General features: G+C 44.6%; 1 protein-coding gene across 4 annotated transcripts; it reads left to right on the top strand.

Moving 5' to 3' along the window:
• The first annotated feature begins 1,139 nt into the window (after positions 1-1,139).
• On the top strand, positions 1,140-23,308 carry SIRPB2 (signal regulatory protein beta 2). Of its 4 annotated transcripts, XR_010154197.1 has the most exons (8): positions 1,145-1,431; positions 12,617-12,982; positions 14,075-14,416; positions 15,279-15,344; positions 18,813-18,891; positions 19,545-20,091; positions 20,815-20,989; positions 21,734-23,307. XR_010154197.1 is itself a non-coding variant. In XM_016937303.3 (5 exons), exons 1-5 carry the CDS (start codon positions 1,347-1,349, stop codon positions 16,513-16,515), a joined length of 1,029 nt encoding a protein of 342 aa, XP_016792792.2. In that variant the 5' UTR covers positions 1,140-1,346; the 3' UTR covers positions 16,516-18,473. The 4 variants fall into 4 exon arrangements, 2 of the variants coding, with proteins under 2 accessions (XP_016792792.2, XP_016792793.1); XR_008541296.2 differs by having other exon boundaries at positions 18,813-20,091; positions 21,734-23,308; XM_016937303.3 differs by lacking the exons at positions 18,813-18,891; positions 19,545-20,091; positions 20,815-20,989; positions 21,734-23,307 and adding an exon at positions 16,346-18,473 and having other exon boundaries at positions 1,140-1,431.
• Positions 23,309-23,896: the final 588 nt, after the last annotated feature.

Here is a 23,896-nt window from a genome sequence, read left to right as displayed (position 1 = left end):
TTCACTATATAGATCTCATTGACAGGAGAACAAGTAGAGGGAGTAATGGAATTGAACAGGGGTATCAATGCAAGGCCTCAAAAGTCTAGAAAAGACCAGTCACAGACCCAGTGCAAAGTCCTTGGGGACCAGGCCAGACTAACCTCCTCATAGTAGACACCAGACCCCTGGGACCCAGGGGACATACTCAGATCCAAGGCCTGCCACCCTGTTGCTGGAGAATCTTCAGCTTCCTCTGCACCCAGAACCTTCTGAAGCATGAGGGAGGAAGTGAAATAATGAAAGGCTGAGTTGTTCTTGTACTTTTCCCTGAGTTAATTAAAAGACTGAGGTAACGTAAAAGACAATGGTGAAAGCCTATAGAGTGCTTACTCCACCCCACACATGCTACCATATTTTTATTCCTGTTTTACAGATGAGGAAACCGAGGCATAAAGTGGTCAAATGATTGTCCTAAGGTCACACAGCCAGACTGAGTAAAGCCAAGATTTGAACCCAGACAGTGTGGCTAAAGAGATTGCCTGGATTGCATGAATTGGCAAGATTAAGCTTTTCCTTCTTGATAGCCAGCACCAGGAGGCTCCTGAGGAAGTTCAGATCACTTACAGGAAACAAAGATGCCACAAACGCAAATGTTTGCACAATCTGAGTATGTTTCACTTGGACCCCAGGAAACAGAGGCTGAGAGAGTTACACATGATTATACTTTTAGGAATAAGGCCTGTACCCTCCCTGCAGTGCTAAAAGGAGGCCCCCATGGGGCTTGCTTTATAATAAATCCTTCTTCTTAAGCAATGTCACCTCCTCTATTTTCTGCACATCATGAATAATAATGGTTAATATGTTTAGCATTTACATTGTTCTGTGCCCTCACATTATTTCTCATAATCTTACCAAAACTGTTCTGAGGAGGGGATTGCTGTTGTTCCTACCCTGCAAATGAAGAAACAAAAGGCTCAGAAATGGGAAGTGACTTTGAAATCTTGCACAGCCAAGAAGAGGAAGATCCAATGTTTGCTCCAAATTCCACCTGATTCTGGAGTGCATCCTATGACCTCAGTGCCCACCTCCCTCCCGGGCACCTAGGATGGAGCCTACGGCAAGGGGTCATCAAGGTTTTAGCACAGTGACTACAGGAATCACAGCCCAGACACAAAAGCAGGAAACCCTTTGACCGGGCTCCTTCCTATTGCACCAACAGCCTTGTGTTGCTGCAATGAAAACACTTCCCCAAGCAGCTGTGGCCAAGAGACACAGAAACTGCCTTGTCCACGGGCCCCGCCTCAGACTCCAACACTCACAAGAAAGCAGAGGAGCCCCAAGTCTTGGGGACCACAGAAGATGCCATGTGCTCCACGATGTCGGCCCCCACCTGCCTGGCCCACTTGCCTCCCTGCTTCCTGCTGCTGGCACTGGTCCTTGTCCCCTCAGGTAAGTGGGGTCTAGGACAGAACAGGGTCCACCCCCGGCTGGTCAGTCCCTAGAGGGGCACTAAGTGCTCTGCCATGCCTGGAGAAGCTTGACCCCATGAAGATAGAGTAAAGAGGGGTCCACTGAAAATTTGCCTGACTCCGGCAGAGAGCACACCCAGGGTCCCAAGAAGCAGCGTAGTGAAGCGATAAACTCCCAGGCTCTGCGCTCAAGCTCGATTGCTCCTATGCCCACGTCAGATGCTGCAGCTCCTTTAGCCTCAGGAGCCTCTTCTACAAAACAGGGACGCTCATGGGACCTTTCTCTAGGGCTACTGTGAGTATTAAATGGAAAAGTGGTGAGGCTCAGCCCTGGGCCGGCTGCATAGTTTATGAGACCCACTGCAAAATGAAAACTGCGGTCTTTTGTTCAAAAAGTATTGAGCAACACAGCAGAGCAGTAAACCAAGCATGGGCTCCTTCTAAGCACAGGGCCCTGTGCGACTATATAGATGGCACAGCCATGAACCAGCCCTGGCTCAGCTTAAGACGCAGTAGGCTCAAACCTCACCACTAACCAGTTTAAGTAATTTCTTTCTGAGCCTGTTTTCGAACTGTAAAATGGAGCTAAAAATAGGACCCACCTTGGGACTTTCTTAGGAGAATTTAACAAGATAATACCCATAAGTGCCTGGCATAACAAAGATTTGATAACTCTTGGCGATTATTATTATCATTCCCATGTTTCCTCTAACTCAGGGGCAGGCCAGGTTAGCTGCAGAGTCTTGAGACCCCTGAATATATAGCTCAGCCTCTGAGTCCAGAACTCTCTGATCTACCAGGCAGGGATACTTGGCTCTCAGTGGGCTCATTCCATCTCCTGCCCATCTGGGCCTCTGCTCCAGGCTCTACTGAGATCTAGATTCTGTCCATGACATCTTTGGTCCTCCGGGGTGGCCATCCCCAGGAGAGATCCTGGCAGAACCCAGGTGTGGGGTCGGACCTAGGTGCTCCCTTACTCATTGGCCGTATGACTCAAGACACCACTTCAGTTCTCTGAGCTGATTTCCTCAAATCTAAGATGTGAATCATAATTGCTAGGTCTCATTCCACAGGTACTTTTGAGTGTCTGCTATGTTTTAGGCACTAGACTAGGAAATCAGAAATCTAAACTACTCAGAATAAAAAATATTCCCAATGATTGTTGCAATAGAATAGATGGAAAATAAGAGAAGTTGCTTAAACCAGTCAGTTGGAAGGTTTGAGTCCAGCTGCATCTCAAGCCGAGTCAGGGCTGGTTCTTGGGTGTGCCCTCTATATAGTGGCACAGAGCCTCCTGCTTAGAAGGGCCCCATGCTTGGTTTAATGCTCTGCTGTGTTGCTCAATAGTTTTTGAACAAGGGACGTGCATTCCCATTTTGCACTTGGCCTCACAAATTACGTAGCTGGCCCAGGATTGAGCCTCACCACTTTTCTATTTAATACTCACAGCAGCCCCAGAGAAAAATATGAGTGCCCCTATTTTGTAGTAGAGGAGACTGGGGCTAACACATTTTCTATAAGGCTTTTAAAGGGAGCCCCGTACAGGAACCATGAAAGGCAGAGGATGCAGATGGAAAATAGATGAGAAGGTCCAGCTCCACTGACAAGGCAGAGGCAAACCTCCTAGGACACCTCCTAAAGCCCAGGTGACAACACAGAAGGGGACTCAGAAGGGGAGAGGGAGGGAAGGGGTGTGGGCACCAGGACTGAGTCCAGGCTCCAGCTTCTTCCCTGGTGTTCACTTCCCCAGACTCACCCCTAGCTGAGATGAGACTTTCTGAGTGCCTCCTTCTTCCTCTCCTCCATTGCTTCTTTCTCCTCACACACGCAGGCTTCATCTTTACAAATAATTTATTTTTAACAGCTCTATTGAAGTGTAATTGACATACATTAAACCGTACATATGTAAAGTACACAATTTGATAAGTTTTTTTTTGTGAGTGCTGGGTGTATTTCACACTTGTGAAATCATCACCAAAATCAGCATCATGAACGTATCCGGCGCCCAAAAGTTTCCTTGTGATTCGTCCTTGCCACCCCTCCTTGTCTCCAAAACAACCACGGATCTGTATTCTGTCACTATAGTTTGCATTTTCTAGAATTGTGTATAATAAGGATCACACAGTTATACTCCTTTTTGGCTGGCTTCTTTTACTCCGCATAATTATTTTGAGATTCATTCATGTTGTTGCATATGTCAATAGTTCATTTCTTCTCATGTCTATCCATTGTATGGATAAACCCTTTCCCATTCACCTGTAGACAGACATTTGGGTTGTTTGCAGTTTAGGGCTATTATAAATAAAGCATCTATGAATATTCATGTACAAGTCTTTGTGTGGATATATACTTTCATTTCTCTTAGGGAAATAGAATAAAATGGATCATATCGTTGCCATACGTTTAACTTTTTCAGACACTGCCAAAGTGTGTTTCAAAGGAGTTGTACCATTTTACATTCTCATCAGCAATGTAGGAGGATGGCAGTTCCTACACCTCCTCACCAACACTTACTATGGTCAATCTTTTTAATTTTAGTCATTCTAATGGGTACATAGTAATATCTTACTGTGATTTTTTTTTTGAGACAGGGTCTCACTCTGTTGCCCAGGCTGGAGTGCAATGGCTTGATCTCAGCTCACTGCAACCTCCATCTCCCTGGCTCAAGTGATCCTCCCACCTTAGCCTACCAAATAACTGTGACTACAAGCGCACATCACTACACCCAGCTAATTTTTGTGGTTGTCTGGTTGGTTGGTTAGTTTTTTTGTTTTGGTAGAGACAAAATTTCACCATATTGCCCAGGCTGGTCTTGAACTCCTGGGATCCAGTGATCCACCTGCCTCAGCCTCCTGAAGTCCTAGGATTACCAACCTCTCACTGTGATTTTAACTCCCTAATATGTAATGCTGCTGAACATTTTTTACATCATGCATCCTTTTTGTTGAAGTGTCTATTCGACTCTCATTTTTTAAGTGTGTTTCTTATTATTGAGTTTTGAGAGTTCGTTATATATTATGGATACAAATATTTTGCCAGATATATGCTTTGCAAAGATTTTTCTCCTACTCTGTGACTTGTCTTTTTATTCTTTTACAAGTGTTTTCCGAGCAGCAGGAGTTCTTAATTTTTATGAAGTCCAATTCATCAGTTTGTCTTTAATGGATCATGATTTTGGTGTTACATCTAAGAAATCTTTGCCTAACCCAAAGTTACAAAGTTTTTTTCCATGTTTGCAGCTAGAAGTTGTATCGTTTAACATTTTATGTTTAGTTATATGATCTATTTTGAGTTAATTTTTATATAGTTTGAGATATAAACCAAAGTTCATTTGTTTGCACATGTATTTCCAATGGTTCTTGCACCATTGTTGAAAAAACTCCCCATTCTCCATTGAATTGTCTTTGCACCTTTGTCAAACATCAAATAATTACAGTTAGGAGCCATGGCATGCACCTGTACTCCTAGCTACTCAGGAGGATTGCTTGAGACTAGCAGTTTGAGGCTGCAGTGTGCTATGACGATCACACCCAAAATAGCACTGCACTCCAGCCTGGAAAACATAGCGAGACCTCATCTCTTTTTAAAAAATCAGTTGCCTCTATTTGCATGGACTATTTCTAGACTCTATTCAGTTCCACTGATAGGTTTATCTATCTTTGTGCAATACCACATTGTCTTGATTACTGTAACATTATCTAAGTCTTGAAAGCAGGTGGTATTAGTTTTCTAACTTTATTCTTTTTCAAATGGTTTTGGCTATTCTATAAATTTTAGATTTAGTTTATCAATGCTAAAGTGAAGCCTGCTAGGATTTGAATGGGAATGGCATTGAGTTTATATATCAACTTGAGAAGAATTGACATCTAAGCAATATTGAATCTTCCAACATATGAACAGTGTGTACCTCTCTATTTATTTAGGCTTGATTTTTTTTATCTTAGCAATGGCTTATAAGTTTTCAGTTTGCAGTTCCTTTACATTTTTGGCTAAATATTTTCTATTTTTATAACATTGATGACTGGAAATTTTAAAATTCCAATTTCAAGTGGTTTATTGCTAGTATATAGTAATACATATAATTTTGTACATTGATCTTTTATCGTCCACCTTGCTAAGCTCATTTATTAGGTCTAGTAGCCTTTTTAAGAAATTTTCATTTAAATTTTAATTATGTCATATGCACATAAAGACAGTTTTCTTTTTTCTTTCAAATCTGGATGTCTTTTATTTCCTACTACCTTTTTCACGGTTAGTACCTATCCTATAAAATTGAATAGAAATAGTAAAAACAGGCATCTTTGTCTAGTTCCTGATCTGCAGGGAAAACATTGATTTTTGCACCACTAAGCTTGATAGAGTTGTTGTAGGGTTTTCACAGGTGCCCCTTATCAACTTGAAAAACCTTCCTTGTCTTCCCAGTTTGCTGAGAGTTATTATTAGGAATGCATGTTCAAGTTTGAAAACTGCTTTTTCTGCATTCTGTTGAGATGATTATATGAGTGCATGTATATGCGTGTGTGTGTGTGTTAGTTTAGTAATATGGTAAATTACATTGATTGATTTTTGAATGTTAAACCAACTTTATATTCCAGGGGTAAGCTCAATTTGATTATAATGTATTATACTTTCTAAATATTGCTGATTGCTGAATTCGGTTTACTAAAATTTTGTGTAAAATTTTTTATCTATGTTCATGAGAGATATTGGTTTTCCTTTCTCGAAAGGAAAAGGCTTCGGTTTCAAGATAACACTGGGACTCATAGAATAATTAGAAAAGTATGCTCCTTTTTTCAATTTTCTAAAAGTATTTGTATAAAATTGGTATTATCTCTTTCTTAAAGATATGGAAAATTTGGCTGGGCATGGTGACTCATGCCTGCAATCTCAGCAGTTTTGGAGGCTGAGGCAGGCGAATCATTTGAGGCCAGGAGTTCAAGACCAGCCTGGCTAACATGGTGAAACCCTGCCTCTACCAAAAATATAAAAATTAGCCGGGCATGGTGGTGCATGCCTGTAATCTCAGCTACTCAGGAGGCTGAGGCAGGAGAATTGCTTGAACCTGCGAGGCAGAGGTTGGAGTGAGCTGAGATCACGCCACCATATTCCAGCCTGGGTGACAGAGTGAGGCCCTGTCTCAAAAAAAAAAAGAAAAGAAAAGAAAAGAAAAGAAAAAAGATATGGAAAATTCACAAATGAAACTTTCTCGGATTGGACCTTTATTTCTGGGAAGATTTTTAATAACAGATTGAACTTTTTAATAGATAATAGGGCTAACCAGGTTGTCTTTTTCTTCTTGAGAAAGCTTTGGCAGTGTATCTTTTTCAAGGAATTTGTTCATGTTACCTAATTTGTCAAATATATATGACTTGAAGTTTTCCATAATATTCTTTTATTATTCTATTAATAAGAGTAAAATCTGTAGTAGTATCACCAATCTTATTCCTTATTTTAATAATTTAGGTTCTTTCTGTGTGTGTCCCCTCTGTTCAATCTGACTAGAGATTTATCAGTTTTAGTGATCTTCTCAAAGATTTTCTTCTTCTCATTGATTTTTTCTGTGTATGTGTGTGTGTGTGTGGTGTGTGTGTGTGTGTTCTACTGTATTAAGTTTCATTTCCAGCTTGATGATTTCCTTTCTTTCACCACTTTGAGTTTAGTTTATTGGCCTTTTTTTCTAGTTTCTTAAGGTGGAAAGCGGGTAATTTATTTGAGTCCTTTCTTCTTTCCAAATATAGGCATTTAATACTACAAATTTCCCCTTGCTTTAACAGGATCCCACAAATTTTTATATTATGTTTTCATTTTCCTTCAGTTCAAAATATTTTCCAATTTTTCTTTTTTAATCGATACATAACATTTGTACATATTTATGGGGTTCATGTAATACTTTGTTCCATGCATAGGATGTGTAATAAATGAGTCAAAGTATTTAGGATATCCATCACCTCATGTATTTTTCATTTATCTGTGTTAGGAACATTTTAAGTCCTCTCTTCAAGCTATTTTGAAATCTACAATACATTGTTGTTAACTACAGTTACCATACTCTGATATCAAATGGCAGGATCTTATTCCTTCTATCTAACTGTATGTTTGTACCCATTAACAAATCTCTCTCATGCCCCCCTCCCTACACTCACTTTTCCCCACGTCTGGTATCATTCTACCCTCTGCTTTCATGAGATCAACTTTTTTAGCTTCCACGTATGAGTGAAAACATGTGATGTTTGTCTTTCTGTGCCTGGCTTATTTCACTTAACATAATGAACTCCACCTTCATTCACGTTGCTACGAATGACAGAATTTCATTTGTTTTTATAGCCAAATAGTATTCCATACTGGCCATCCAGTAGTGGTATTGCTGGGTGATATGGCATTTCTATTTTTAGTTTGTTGAGAAATCTCCATACTGTTTTTCATAGTGGCTGTACTAATTTACATTCCCACCAACCGTGTATAAAGTTTCCTTTTCTTTGCAACCTTACCAGCATATATTTGTGGTGGTTTGTTTATTTATTTTGTTTTTTTTTATTGTTGCCTTTTTAACAGTCGTTCCAACTGGGGTAAGATGATATCTCATTGTGGTTTTGATTTGCATTTCCCCGATGATTAGTAATGTTGAGCATTTTTTCATGTGCCTGTTGGCCATTTGTATGTCTTCTTTTGAGAGATGTTGATTCATGTCCTTTGCCCACTTTTTAATGAGATTTTTTTAACTGTTGAGTTGTTTGAGTTTCCTGTATATTTTGGATATTAGATTAGTCCCCTGTCAGGTGAGTACTTTGCAAATATTTTCTCTCATTCAAGAGTTTGTCTCTTCACTGTGTTGATAGTTGCTTTTGTTATGAAGAAGCTTTTTAGTTTAATATAGTCCCATTTGTCTATTTTTGTCTTAGTTGCCTGACCCTTTTGAGGTCTTAGTCATAAAATCTTTACCTATACCAGTGTCCTGGAGTCCCTTCCCTGTTTTCTCCTAGTAGTTTTTATAGTTTTAGGTCCTACAGTTAGATCTTTAATTCATCTTTAGTTGATTTTGGTATATGGTGAGAAATAGCAGTCTACCTTTATTCTTCTGCATATGGATATCCAGTTTTTCCAGCACCATTTATTGAATGTGTATTCTTGATACCTTTGCCAAAAATCAATTGGCTGTAAATACATGGATTTATTTCTGTGTTTTCTATTCTATGCCATTGGTCTATTATACCATTGGTCTATGTATTCTATGCCATTGGTCTATTATACCAATACACATCCCAATCAAGAAGAAATTTACAAAATCCCAGAAAAAGAACACAAAATATCGATACTAAGGAAGATCAGTAAGATACAAGATAATTCTGAAAAACAATACAAAGAAATCAGAAAACACTCCAAGACATTGCTCTAGGCAAAGGTTTTGTGGCTAAGACTTTGAAAGACAGGCAACAAAGGCAAAAAAAAGACAAATGGGACTATATTAAACCAAAAAGCTTCTGCACTGCAGAAAAATAATCAAAAGAGTGAAGAGACAACCTCCTGAATGAGAGATAATATTCACAAAGTACCCATTTGACAAGGGACTAATATCTGGAATATACAAGGAACTCAAACAATTCAACAGTTAAAAAAGCAAACAAACAAATAAATAATCTAATTAAAAATGAGCAAAGGAAAGGAATGAATAAACATTTCCCAAAGAAGACATACAAATGGCCTAGAGGTATATGAAAAAATATGCTCAACATCACTCATCAGGGAAATGCAAATCAAAACCATAATGAGATATCATCTTATCCCAGTTAGAATGGCTATTGTTAAAAAGACCCAAAAAAAGGCCAGGTGCTGTGGCTCGTGCCTGTAATCCCAGCACTTTGGGAGGCTGAGGTGGGCAGATCACCTGAGGTCAGGGGTTCGAGACCAGCCTGACCAACATGGTGAAATTCTGTCCCTACTAAAAATACAAACATTAGCCAAGTGTAGTGTCACGTGCCTGTAATCCCAGCTACTCAGGAGGCTGAGGCAGGAGAATCACTTGACCCCAGGAGGCGGAGGTTGCAGTGAGCTGAGATGGTGCCACTGCTCTCCAGCCTGGGTGACAGAGCAAGACTCCGTCTCAAAAAAAAAAAAAAAAATGATGAGGATGAGGAGAAAAGGGAACTCTTATACGCTATTGGTGGGAATGTAAATTAGTACAGCCACTATGGAAAACAGTATGGAGATTTCTCAAAAATCTAAAAATATAACTGCCATATGATCCAGCAATCCTAGAACAGGTATTTATCTACAGGAAAAGAAATCAATATATCAAAGGAGTGCATGCATTTCTACGTTTATTGCAGCAATATTCACAATTGCAAATGTATGGAATCAATCTAAGCGTCAATCAATTGATGAATTGATTAAAAAAATACATATATATAGTGTCCCCAAGCACACCCACAATGGAATACTATTCAACCATTAAAAAAAAAAATAATGAAATCATGTAGTCATTCACAGCAACACGGATGGAACTGGAGATTATTATGTTAAGTGAAGTAAGCCGTACTCAGGAGGCTGAGGTGGGAGAACTGCTTGAACCTGGGAGGCGGAGGTTGCAGTGAGCCGAGATAGTGCCATTGCACTCCAAAAAGAAGGAAAGAAGGAAGGGAGGGAGGGAGGGAAGGATAAAGAGAGAGGAAGGAAGGAAGGAAGGAAGGAAGGAAGGAAGGAAGGAAGGAAGGAAGGAAGGAAGGAAGGGAGGGAAGGAGTGAGCCAGACACAGAAAGACAACTATGCAGGTGCTAAAAATGATCTCACGGAAGTAGAAACTATAATGATAGATATCAAAGACTAGGAAAGGTGATGAGTCTCAGGGAGAGGGATTAAGAGTGAGGTTGGTGAATGGGTACAAACACAGTTAGATAAAAGGAATAAATTTTAATGTTTGATAGCAGAGTAGGGTGACTATAATTCACAACAATGTATTGTTTTTCAGAACAGCTAGGAAAGAGGACCTGAAATGTACCCAACACATAGAAATAATAAATACTCAGGTGATGGATACCAGAAAAAAAAAGAAACTTACAATAGTAAACTCACATTTCTCCACTCCCAGTCTTTATTCTATTGATGTCATAACTTCTACATATACATGTGTTAGAAGCCTCACAATAGAATGTTATTTTTTTTTTAAATCAGTTTGGGGCCTTGCTTTTAAGATTTGTTGGGTGGACCAGAACACTTCTTTCTGGGCTGCATCTCTCTTCTATGGAGTTTCCCCAGTGCCCTGACAATCATGGGTTTTACCAGTTTGGCTGGTGGGAACAGGCACCATTCTTAGCCCTGTGCTGAGTGATGGGCACAGTCCTGTAGGTGTGTGTGAGGAAATTCCCTGAGGCCAGGGAAAAAAACAGGAAGTATCAGTGATAACAGATCTGACTAGCTCAAATAATGTTTGAGAGTGGATGTCGCTGAATTTCTTGGAACTAAGGACATCAAGGACAAAAGCAATCCCTAGGATTCAACATGCGGTTATCACTTGGTCACAATTGTGAGAAAGTTATTCTTGGTGGTTAACAGCACATGCCTAGCTGAAGATAGGTAGAAATAGAATTTAGAATTCCATAAGTCTTTCCTAGACCCTCTTAGAAGGAAATGTTTGCTTCACCTTCTTACTCTCCTTGCCTCATTCACAACTGAGAAACACCATGATATACTGCAAACAAATGTGTGGAGTGAGACTGAGCTATTCACAAAGGCTGATGGGAATACAGACAAAAAGGAAACTCGGGGTACAAAGCTGCTGACCTTGAGTTGAGCAGAATCTTAAGTCACCTGATCTGAGTTCAAATCCTGGACACGATATCTACTGAATGCATGGTTCACCTCATGTTTCTTTACCACTGTGAGCATTCGTTTTCTTTCTCATCTCGAAAATGGAGATTATAGGATGGGCATGGTGGCTCACACCTGTAATCCCAGCACTTTGGGAAGCCAAGGGGAAGGAATCACTTGAGCACAGGAGTTTGAGACCAGCCTGGGCACCATAGTGAGACCCCATCACTACAAAAAAAATTTAAAAAATAAATGAATAATAAATGGAGAAGTTTTTAAAATTGAGATTATAACAGCATCTACCTCACAGAATTCTTAGAAGGAGTACATGTGATGATGTTTGTAACCCAGAACATCCATGGGAGGCCTCAGCTCTCTTTCTCTGTATCCACTTTGAGAATAAACTCAACAGTTCAACCTATCTTCAAAATAGCCTCACTTCATAACACATTAACACGAACTGCAGTCTGCTGATAATTCACATGAGGCAGAAAGGGTATTTACACTGAACCCCGCAACACACAAACCTATGTCTCTGAAGGGTGGCATTTGAAGATGAATAGCCAGAGCTCCAGAAACAGGTTGAGAGGGCTTGAATCAAGCCTGTCACTCTCTTACTGAGTGATGTATGAGTGTGCCAGAGCTTCCATAACAAAGTAGCATGGCCTGGGTGGCTTGAACAATATAAATGTAATTTCTCACAATTCTGGAGGCTGGAAACTGAGATCAAGATGTCTGCAGGGCTGGTTTGTCTGAGGCCCCTCTCCTCAGCCTATAGACGGCCGCCTTCTCCCTGTATCTTCACATGGTCTTCCCCCTGCATGTGTATGTTTAAATTTCCTCTCCTTATAAGGACACAAGTTGGATGAGATTAAGGCCCAACCCCAATGACCTCATTTTAACTGAATTACCTCCTTAAAGACCCTATCTCCAAATATGTCACATTCTGAGGTACTGGAGGTTAGGACATCAACATGTGCATTTGGGAGACACAATCCTAGCTGATGATCCTGGGACAGCTGCCTAACCTTTCCAGACCCTCAGTTTCCTCTGTCAAAAAATGGGAATGATGCCATTTACCTTACAGAAGCATTGTGAAGAATAAGTGACATCATGCATGCAGGGCCCAGCACATGGTGAGCACTTGAGTGTTATTTATTGTTTGTAGGTTTGCCATTGCATAGCTCAGTTCTCTCTCTGCAGCCAGCCATCTCATCCCCTCTTTCCCTTCCCTGTCTAATGACACTCCTGTCTTATCCTGGGCCATTGTTCTTGGCCAGATAATGGTTTGATTGTTTTAAGCTTGTCATTTAGGGCTCCAAGTCCTTCCTGCCCAGTGCAAGGTCTTTCTTCCTCTTTTGTAGATGCCTCTGGGCAGAGCAGCAGGAATGACTGGCAGGTGCTACAGCCCGAGGGCCCCATGCTGGTGGCAGAAGGCGAGACACTTCTACTGAGGTGTATGGTGGTTGGCTCCTGCACTGATGGTATGATAAAATGGGTGAAGGTGAGCACTCAGGACCAACAGGAAATTTATAACTTTAAACATGGCTCCTTCCCTGGGGTAATGCCCATGATCCAACGGACATCAGAACCACTGAATTGTGATTATTCCATCTATATCCACAATGTCACCAGGGAGCACACTGGAACCTACCACTGTGTGAGGTTTGATGGTTTGAGTGAACACTCAGAAATGAAATCGGATGAAGGAACCTCAGTGCTTGTGAAGGGTAAGGATCAGGCCCTGCAGACCACACATTTGCTCCAGTCTGTTTCCCTGCACAGTCACCTTTATCCACTGTATCATGCTGTATCACACAAAATTTCAGTGGCGTACAACAATACATATTTGTATCTCTACATGCACATTTACATGTGGCTGGGTGGTTCCACTCCTCATGTCTCATGCCAGAGCCCGGGCTGGAGAGGTAGCAACTATGTGGGGCATGTTTTCTCATAAAGATGGCAGAAGCAGAAGCCCAGTCCCAACTCTTCAAGTACACCTCAAGCATCTACTGACATTATGTCTGCTAACAGCCCACTGGCTAAAGCAAGTCACATGGCTCAGCTCCAAGTCAAGGGACAAGGAAGAATAGTCTTCCACCATGCACCAAAGGTAAGAGTGTGGATGTACCCTATTACAAGCACAGAGTCAAAACCTGAGGCTGATCATGTCATCTACCACACTCCCCAAGTACTCAATCATGGCATCTGTAAGTCCACCTATGGTGACCTGAATACCCAAATCCTGGGCCTGTCATTGAATAGTAGTTCCTTCTTAAGTCAGTTACCCTGGCTCTACATGCCTCAAGTGCTTTGCTTGAAAAACAGGCAAAACAATTTGTACTTCAAGGGTCATTCGGGTGATTAAATAGAATGGATGCTTGTGGAAACACCCCATAAACTGGTGACATGGAAAGTATCTGTACATGGGAGTTCATTTTAACTTGATGGCAGATTCAGGAAGGCTTCACTGGATTCTTCCGAGCTATGATGGTGCCTCCTCTGTAGTCCTGCCGTCTTCTGGGTTTCCACCTCTGGGCAATTTTTTGACCATCTCCACTGGAAGACAGAGAATGGCTTCAGGGCCGGGCACTTGTGTCTTCCTGAGTTTCATGTTCCCCAATCCTACCATTGGTATGTAGTAGGTACTCAGAGCTTTTTTACTGAATGAGTCAACTGGAGAGTAATGAAGAAAGCAGGAGGGAGTGGCTGAGTGAAGAAATCTGGAAAGAAGGAAGGGAGGGAAAACACCAGGGAGGAAATGAGTGAACGATGGAAGAGGAGAGGGAAATCAACAAGGACCTCCTTTTTGACTTCAGGAGCTGGGGACCCTGAACCAGACCTGTGGATCATCCAGCCCCAGGAATTGGTGTTGGGGACCACTGGAGACACTGTCTTTCTGAACTGCACAGTGCTTGGAGACGGTCCCCCCGGACCCATCAGGTGGTTCCAGGGAGCTGGTCTGAGCCGGGAGGCCATTTACAACTTTGGAGGCATCTCCCACCCCAAGGCGACAGCGGTGCAGGCCTCCAACAATGACTTCAGCATTCTTCTGCAAAACGTCTCCAGTGAGGATGCAGGCACCTATTACTGTGTAAAGTTTCAGAGGAAACCCAACAGGCAATACCTGTCTGGACAGGGCACCAGGCTGAAAGTGAAAGGTGAGACAATTGGTTTTGGACTTGTCGGGAGAGCGGAGCAGGTATTCAACAGGAATTTTTCTACATGTCCCGAACAAGCCAGTTCTTCACAGCCTCCATGTCTTTACATAAGTTTTTCCCTCTACCTGGAATGCTTTCTCCTTTTCTCTGAAAACTCCTACTCATCCTTCAAGGCCCAGCACAAATGGCCCTTCCTCTGTAAAACCTTCTCCTCCTCTCAAGCAGAGTTAATTTCTCCCCATTCTGGTTTCCACAGAACTCTGTATAGATCATTAATAATTCAACAAACATTGGCCAGGCACCATAGTTCACTCTTGTAATCCCAGCACTTTGGGAGGCCAAGGCAGGTGGATCACCTGAGTCAGGAGTTCGAGACCAGCCTGACCAACACGGTGAAACCCCGTCTCTAATAAAAATACAAAATTAGTCAGGCGTGGTGGTGCATGCCTGTAATCCCAGATACTTGGAAGGCTGAGGCAGGAGAGTCTCTTGAACCTGGGAGGCGGAGTTTGCAGTGAGCCAAGATTGCACCCTTGTACTCCAGCCTGGGCAACAAGAGCAAAACTCCGTCTCAAAAAATAATAGTAACAATAATAATTCAACAAACATCTACTACATGACTGTTGAGTGTCCTGCACTATGCTAAGTACTGGAGACACTGCAATGAATTAGACATGTCCATACCCTAAACGTGCTCCAGTAGAAAGTCTAACTTTGTCCTTCATAGCTGCAGGGTTTGACTTCTAGCCCGCACCCACATAGAAACTGGCAGACTCATCCCAGAGATCCCAGCTCCTGGGACTTAGGAAGTGGTGGGAGATAAAGATAAAGGGAAGTATGACAAAGCCTCTCTCCCTTGCAGCAAAATCTACCTCTTCCAAAGAGGCAGAATTCACCAGTGAACCTGCAACTGAGATGTATCCAACAGGTGAGTGTATCCACCTCAGTGGAGTCAATGAGTCCCCCACAGGCAAGGGGGCCATGAATGGCTTGGTCATGGGAAGGGAGCAGTCCTAGACTCCTGGGGCTAACCTGCCACCAAGAATGCTGCCAGGACTTCATCTCAACTGCAGAACTAGGACCCCAGAGAACCATGTTATAACAGCTCAGCTATAACGAACTTTCTCATAGCCAGGGCCATGTAACTGTTTAGTGGGAAATTTTGTTTGAGAGGCGGTGAGCTCCCTGTGATTCTGAGTGTAGGGACACACTGTGAGGCTATGCACAGCGACACTGGAGAACATGGCTTTGTAGCTAAGCCTCCTGGATGGAGCCCCTTCCTAGTGTAATGGGCAAGTTCTCGCCCCTTGAGTCTGGTATCTGACTCTATGAACTAGGGGGGAGGGGACAAGAATCAGAGACCCTACTTCATGGGGTTGTGTGTGCACTCAAGGAGATCACACATGCCAAGTGTCCAGAACTGTGCCTAGCACATCTCATGTTAACATTCGAGGACTCTCAGTATCTGGTGGGAGCTTGTGATAGACGTGGTCAGATTTGCCTTCCTGATGCTCGGCCCTGCTCCTGCCATTCATGGGGGCCAGACAGCCTGGGTCCCGTCACTTCTTTAACACATGTGGCCCGGAGAAAATCATTTCCCCACTCTGGGTCTGTCTCCTTATCTATAAAAATTGGATCACTATCCTACACTGTAGGATTACCTTGAGGATTGCATTAGGCAATTAGGAAGAGCAGAGGTTAGGGATGTGACTGAGATGATTACAGATGCAGGTAGAATATTGGGCAACCGTTCTCTGGGCCCAGGGCGGAGGGAAGGGTGGTCTTTGATCTCCTCTTTCAATGTAGAAAGGATACAGCTCCAGAGGTTATACAGCAGCAGGATGTGACCTTGCCCATGGGCAGCACTGAGGCGTGGGCTGTGGGGCCCTCACCACGGGTCCCGCCTGAGCTCTCTCCTGTGCCTCCCAGGCCTCCTGGTTGTGTTCGCACCTGTGGTCCTGGGGCTGAAGGCAATTACCTTGGCTGCACTCCTACTGGCCCTGGCTACCTCTCGGAGGAGCCCTGGGCAAGAAGATGTCAAGACCACAGGCCCAGCAGGAGTCATGAACACCTTAGCATGGAGCAAGGGTCAAGAGTGAGGGGTCAGCCCCAGAGTGAGGACCCTCTGAGTTGGAGAGGAGCCAGGGCTCCTCAACCATTTCCCTACCTCCAGTCCCAGCCTCTAGGTGCCCCCAGGCCTCATGACAAACTCCTAGATCCCTACATCTGGTTTTGGTCCACCTAGTGAAATTCCCTTCTTTGCACCGGGCTTCCCTCTAAAATGTCTCCCTTTCTCTTTTTGGCCTGTTCAAGACCTCCTTGCTTTTCAGTCCCTGGCTCAGTCTCTCCTCAACACCCTTGCCCCTGCTGCAGCCCTTTCTGGTGTGCCCTGCCCCTTTCCCCACCTCACTACATCCTTCTTGGCCTCCAACATCCAACTCAGAGTCTTCTTCCCAGGAGATGTCTGTAAGAATCTCTGAGCTCAACCAGCCAGACCATCTGTGCCCCTTCCATCTACACCTTTCTCCCCACTCCTTCCTGCCTTCCTTCCATCCCCCTCATGGCTGGCTTGGGCAGGTGTAATATTAGAACGCAGGTTCAGCAACTATAACAAAGCTCTTAAATAACAGTGGCTTAAACCAGTGGAAATCAACCAGAAAGTTGACCATCAGCAGGCCAAGCAATACAGAGACTCCCTGGTATTGAGACCCAGGATTCATTGATCTCATTGCTACCAGGTCCACCTTCTAGGCAGCCAGACTGGAAAAGAAGGCAGGAAAGGCGAGCAGGACCCTCCCCTTTAAGTGCACAGTCAGGAACTTGGCCACCTCACTTATCTCTACTTGGCTAGAATGTGGTCACATGGTCACACCTAGCTGCAAGAAACACTGGGAGATGTAGTCTTTATTTCTGGCAGCAATGCACCCAGCTGCAAGTTTTCACTAGAGAAACCGGATGGCAGATATCAGGGGATAACCAGTTATCTCCACCACAGCAGCATACAGACAGCCTCTCACCTGCCCTGTGGGACACCTGAGTTCAATGCCCAGCTAGCTAGCCAGCACTTCTTCCCACTATCACCTCCCCTGGGGCAGCATGATATGGGGCAGTAGTTCCCAAGATGAGTGATTTTGCCCCCACTGGACTTTTGGCAATGTCTAGAGATGTTTTTGGTTGGCACAACCTGGGGGGTGCTACCACCATCTAGTGGACTGAGAAGCCCTGACAAGGGGAAGAGTGTGCATGCCCAGGAGTCAGACACACCTGCCTTTAACCCTGAGGCCTCTGCCTCCTCCCTGTGCACCCTCAGTGACTAATCAGAGTCCCTTCCCATCACAGAACATCCAGGATACTAATGTGGACTTCTCTGCATTGTGTAAGAACCAATTCAAGACCAGGCACGGTGGCTTATGCATGTAATCCCAGCACTTTGGGAGGCCGAGGTGGGTGGATCACCTGAGTTCAGGAGTTTGAGACCAGCCTGGCTAACATGGTGAAACCTCGTCTCTACTAAAAATACAAAAAATTAGCCAGGCGTGGTGGTGTGCACCTGTAATCCCAGCTACTTGGGAGGATGGGGCAGGAGAACCGCTTGAACTGGGAGGCAGAGGCTGCAGTGAGCTGAGATCGCGCCATTGCACTCCAGCCTGGGCAACAAGAGCAAAACTCCGTCTCAAAAAAAAAAAAAAGAACCAGTTCAATTCTGCATTTACTGAGGGCCTACTATGTGCTGTGTGCACTGCGTGCACTCGATACATGTAAATTCCCTGTTCTCTTTCCAGGCAAACATTTATTAGCACTCACTATAGTGGGGAGTAGATGAGTCTAGATGTTTTTCATTACCACAAACAGAAAAACAGCTTGAACTAAGCCAGAGACAACAGTAATTTAGTCTGAGAATGGAATAAATTATTGAATTACCAGACATTAGAGAGGGTAGGGAAGGTAGGCTGAATACTAACCCCCACCCCAAAGATATCCATGTCCTAATCTCTGGAACCTGTGACTGTTACCTTGTATGGCAAAAGTAAAAAGAAAAAGAAAAAAGGAAACAAGACTATGCAGATGTGATTAAATTAAGAATCTTGAGATGGGGGTGGGGGTTTACCCTGGATTATCTAAGTGAGCCCTAAAAGAGATGTTAAGTATCCTTACAAGAGAGACACGGAAGGATCTTCGATGTAGAAGAGAAAGCAATGTGACCACAGAGGCAGAGTTTGGAGCTATGTGACCACAGGTTAAGGAATGCCAGCAGCCACCAGAAGCTGGAAGAATCAAGGAAGAAATTCTCCCCCTGGAGCCTCCGGAGGAAGTGTGGCCCTGCCAATACCTTGATTTCAGACTTCGGGACTTCAGAAATATGAGAAAATAAATTTCTGTTGTTTTAAATTATCAGGTTTGCAGTGATCTGTTACAGCGGCCACGGGAAGCTGAAACAGCAGGAAAGCATGGAGGTGGCTCTCCACTAACTGGAGGTGGGTCCCACCTGCCCCTGCAAGCCCCCTGGCCCTGTAGGGCCCTGCATGAGCTGGTCCCTGCCGCCCCCTCTGACCTTATCTCCCGAGATCCCGTAAGCTGACTCTGCTCCAGCACCCCTCTGGGCTTTGACCACACAAAGCTCCCTGATTCATTCAAGTCTCTGCTTAACTCTTACCTTCAAGAGGCCTCTCTGGACCACTCTATCCAAAAGAGCACCTCCATCACTCTCATTCCTGCTTGCCACTTAAGTTTTCTTCATAGTACTTACTGCTACCTGAAAACGTGTGTGTGGTGTGTGTGTGTGAGCGCACATGCATGTGTGTGTGCACCTATGTGCACCTATGTGGGTGTGTGTGCATGTGTGCATGTGTGTGTCTGTACCTGTGTGTGCCTGCGTGTGCACGTGTGTGTGGTGTGTGTGTGTGAGCGCACGTGCATGTGTGTGTGCACCTATGTGGGTGTGTGTGCATGCATGTGTGCATCTGTGTGCCTGCGTGTGCACGTGTGTGTGCGTGTGTGTGCGTGTGTGCATGTGTGCGTGTCTGTGTGTGCGTGTGTGTTTGTGTGTCTGCTTCCTTGATGGTTGTTAGTTGTCCCCACTAGAATTTGAGCTCCCTGGGGACAGGAACCTAATGGTCCACTATTGTAGCCAACCTCATTCAATCCTGAAACGTGGTTGAAAGCTGACTCTGTGCCAGGCCCTAATCAGTGTGCTGAGAATGAAACAGAAGTCTGCTCTCTCAGAGCTTACCTCCTCCCGAGAGAAGACAGACAATGAGCAAGTAACCCTAGGTGAGTAACAGGCCCCACTATACTGAGTGCTGAGGGCCTTCACAACGCAGGAGGAGGGGGAAGGAAGTTGCCAGAGCAAAGGGGAAGTGACACTATTTTATGCAGGGTGGACAGAAGAGGCCTCCTGATAAAGTGACATTTGAGCAGACACCTGAAGGAGGTGAGGAAGAGAGCCCTGCAGATACCCAGGGGAAGAGCTGAAAAGTACAAGCAACAGCGAATGCAAAGGTCCTGAGGCAGGAGCGTGCTTGACTTGGCACAAGAACAGCAAACACCAAGCAGAATGCCTGGCCTGTATTAGACCCCGTAAACGCCTGAACTACATACATGGCAGAGATGAAGCACACAGTCTCGGAAATCTGGCTGTGCAGGTTCAAATTCCAGTTCTCCTACTTATCTCTTGGGTGAGTTTGTTTCTCTCAGTTTCCTTGTCTATAAACTGGTAATAACATGCGTGTCTCCCTTATTAGGTAGTTTTGAGGCTAAAATGCATTGGTATATGTGCAGCACCTGGCACATAAGAAGCCCTAAATAATTATTATAGTTACATTATTTCATTAGGCTATTGTTATGCAATTCTAACTATAAACTGTAGTCACTATCCTCCCCATGACAAGGAGCATGGCAGCCTACAGTGCCTGGGCCCCTTATCGGGCAACTTCAGATGTCAGATGACCCTACTCACCACAGACTCAGTTGGAAAATCCTATAGAAAGTTGGCCCTGCTTGGGTCCAGGGACTTATAGGGACGTGGCAGGGGAGCAAGGTGGAGGCAAGTCCACTAAAGAAGACAAATATAACAAAAGATGAACAATTTAAGGCCCTTCGTAGGGACTCTGGGAAACCTGCTGACCACAGATAGAAAGGGTGGGGAATGGATGGGAGACAGAACTCCTCAGCCCAGCCCTTCTGCTGCTTTGGGGCCCCAGGCATTGCACAGGTGACATGACCCACCAAAGACAGAGCAGGGGGCATGCCACAGCCCCCACTAAGGGCCAACAGGCCACTATTACATGTCCTGCCTGGGCCTTCAGATCTGATGCCTGGATGTCAGTGACTACATTCCAAGATACCTGAATCAGGGCATCTGTTTCTTTCCCTCCCCTTCTGTTTTCTCCTTCCTGCAGCTCTTCTTTAGCTCTTTCCTTCCCTTCCCATGGTTCTTGTCCCATGGCTCTTCCTGCCCCAAGGAACCCCCATCAAGGCTGCCAAAGTCCCAGACTTTGTGACTGCTCCCTGTGAGAGACGGGTCTATTCACGCCACTCTCCTCGGGCTCGAGGACGCTCCATTTCCCCCTGCAGGTAAGACCTAGAGCTGGAGGAAGAAAAGGAGCAAACACCATTGGACAGGGGCTTCCTATAACCTGACAACGCAAGATGGCAGCCCTGCTGCAGTATTGGGGTGGCGGTATCGGGGTGCGGTGAGAGGAGGTGCCAGCCAGGTCGCAAGATGGCAGCCCTGCTGCAGTATTGGGGTGGCGGTATCGGGGTGCGGTGAGAGGAGGTGCCAGCCAGGTCAAAAATAGTCCGTCCTCTCCACAAGACACACCGCCCAGAGAGCAGCTACATGTCACTGGCCTGAGAAAGTGGGGAATGCCAGGCCTAGTCAAGCACATTTCTAAATTCTATCTAAATGGCACTGATTAATGGCACTTTGCTACACAGATCATTCTCAACCTTGCTTTCTGACTCAACATTTGAGTTATATCCAGGTTGGTTACCTGTAACTCTAATTCATTCATCTTCAGAACTGTATAGTATTCCATTGTATCAACATATTACATTTGTGATTTCTGTTGATGGATGGAGACCTTAGTTGTTCCAGTTTCTCACTATCCCAAACAGAGACAGTTTCACTGTGTCTCCTGATGCATGCACAAGTGCACACACCCACAAGTAGAACTGGAGGGTTATGTGCTTCTTCAACTCCACTAGATTGGCCAAATCATGCCCCAATGCCATTAAGCCAACATATACTGCTGCTAGACACAGGAAAATTCCTGTTGTTTCATGCTTATGCCTATATTTCCTATGGTCACATTACAGGGAAGTGCGGGAATCTTCAGTTCTTGTCTGCTTGGAAGAAAGATTTCAGCCAAGAGACACACAGCAAAGGTGAAGTAGCAGAGTTTATTGAAGAAAGATAAAGTACGTTCCTAGAAAGGAGTGGGCTGACCTGGCTGGAAAACAGCATCAGACAAAAAACAGCAGTAGCAGTGTTTATTTAAAGAGACAGTACACTCTGAAAGAACGAGCCAGCAGCAGCTGGTGCTGGGGGACCCTCTTTATGAGAATCTTACATGATTATTCGTGAAGGGGCATGAGGGAGTGTCACTTACAATCATGTTTTAGGTGGTCCCCTTGGCTGTGAATGTTGTGTGTTTGTACGCGCTAGTAAACACATTGCCTGTCTCATTAGCATTTAAAATCTCCACTCAAGGGTGTGTTTTGTTGTTATTATTATTATTTTTTGAGACAGAGTCTCGCTCTGTCACCGAGGCTGGAGTGCAGTGGTGTGATCTCGGTTCGCTGCAATCTCTGCCTTCCGGGTTCCAGCGATTCTCCTGCCTCAGCTTCCTGAGTAGCTGGGACTACAGGCACGCACCACCATGCCTGGCTAATTTTTGTATTTTTTTAGTAGAGACGGGGTTTCACCATATTGGCCAGGCTGATCTCAAACTCCTGACTTCGTCATCCGCCCACCTCGGCCACTCAAAGTGCTGGGATTACAGGCATGAGCCACTGTGCCCGGCTTGTTATTATAATGAGCAAAAGGCTACTGTAGGGCGAGTTACTAGAGGAGTGCACATGCTTGTCAGTGGGAAAGTCCCTACCATGGTTATCTCTGGGTAAGGCCTCATAAGTCCCCTTTAGGGCCAGAGGAGCCCAACCACAAGGCCAGAAGTTGCCAGTGTAGCCGTTGTCTCTTTGCTGGCTGCCAGTGGGTGGCGCTGACTGTCAGTGAATGGAGTCTCCAGGACTTCTTTTCCCAAACGCTCTCTTGCCTGCTTATTTCTGGCTATCTGCCTACTCTAACAGTCAGACTTGTAAATGTTTTACCAGTTGGATAAGGCAAAAGGGAATCTCATTGCAGTTTTCACTGGTTCTCACTGCTGACTAATGCAACCAAGCATTTTTCCATACACCGGCTGGCAGTACTGTTATTTTATTATTATTGTCATTAGTTGAAGATGTTGTGAAAAGAGAGACAAATAGTCCCAACTTTGCTGAGGCAGTGGTAGTGTTGTTATTATTATTATTATTATTATTATTATTTTTTGAGACAGAGTCTCGCTCTGTCACCTTTTGTGAAGAAGAGTGGTAGAAGAAGGCGGTGCTGAGGCTGAGGTAGTAGAGAAGGGTGAGTGGTATCGGCAGCTTCCATGTATAGGGGCCTCTGGAAGGTCTGAATGTCAGTTGGGAAATCAATCATTTGCTCCACCTAGCAGCTCCCCTGGGCCCCTAAGCTATAGAGGGTCTAGCGCTTAGGAGACTGGAGTAGGGGGTCAGAGGAGACACCAGTCCTGGGTACACACAGCTCCTGCCCAAAGTGAAGTCACCACCAGTGAGGACACAGCAGAGGGGGTGCCAAAGGAAGGCTGGGGTGGGGCGGGAGGTGGTGGAAGATAGGATTAAAGGGAGGGGCTGGGGTGAGACTGGAGTGGGAAGGAAGATGGAGATGAGCCCGGAGGGGGCTGGGGGTGAAATGGAGTGAAAGTGGGCTTTGGAGGGTGGGGTGCATTTAGTACTGAGGGTGGAGTTAGAAGGGAAAGTGGGGCGGGGTGGGTCAGGTGCTGGTGGCGGATCTGTGAGGTAGAGGTGAGGCTGGAGGTGGTAGTGGTGGTAGAATTTGGGGATGGGGCTTGGGTGGGATGGGGCTGGAGGTTGGGGGGTGGTGTGGTTGGACATAGGAGAGTGGAGCTAAAGCTGAGCCTTCAGCACCTCCTTCTCTAGTCTTGTTAAGGACACTTAGATAAGTGTTATGTAAATGTAGTTTCAAGTTCATGCCCTCACATCCCCTGCCTTAAACTCCAGTTGGGTCATCTGGAGCTGCCTCCAGAAACCAGCCACAGGAAGTGACCAGCACAGTCCTGCAGTCTAAGGAGAGACAGTGTGGTGTAGTGGTTAGAAGCAGACTCAGGAGCCGTGCAATACTTGGATTCAAAACTCTTTAGAAGTCTAGGTTTCCCCATTTGCAAAATGGAAATG

Source organism: Pan troglodytes, chromosome 21, assembly GCF_028858775.2.
Source record: "Pan troglodytes isolate AG18354 chromosome 21, NHGRI_mPanTro3-v2.0_pri, whole genome shotgun sequence".
NCBI lineage: Eukaryota > Metazoa > Chordata > Mammalia > Primates > Hominidae > Pan > Pan troglodytes.
This window is presented reverse-complemented; position numbering and strand designations above follow the sequence as displayed.

Bases quoted from the DNA above. Each gene is read 5' to 3' on its own strand.
- SIRPB2 (XM_016937303.3), top strand. From the start codon at position 1,347: ATGTGCTCCACGATGTCGGCCCCCACCTGCCTGGCCCACTTGCCTCCC. The intron at 1,432-12,616 runs GTAAGTGGGGTC...CCTCTTTTGTAG, and splicing joins ACTGGTCCTTGTCCCCTCAG to ATGCCTCTGGGCAGAGCAGC. The intron at 14,417-15,278 runs GTGAGACAATTG...TCTCCCTTGCAG, and splicing joins CACCAGGCTGAAAGTGAAAG to CAAAATCTACCTCTTCCAAA.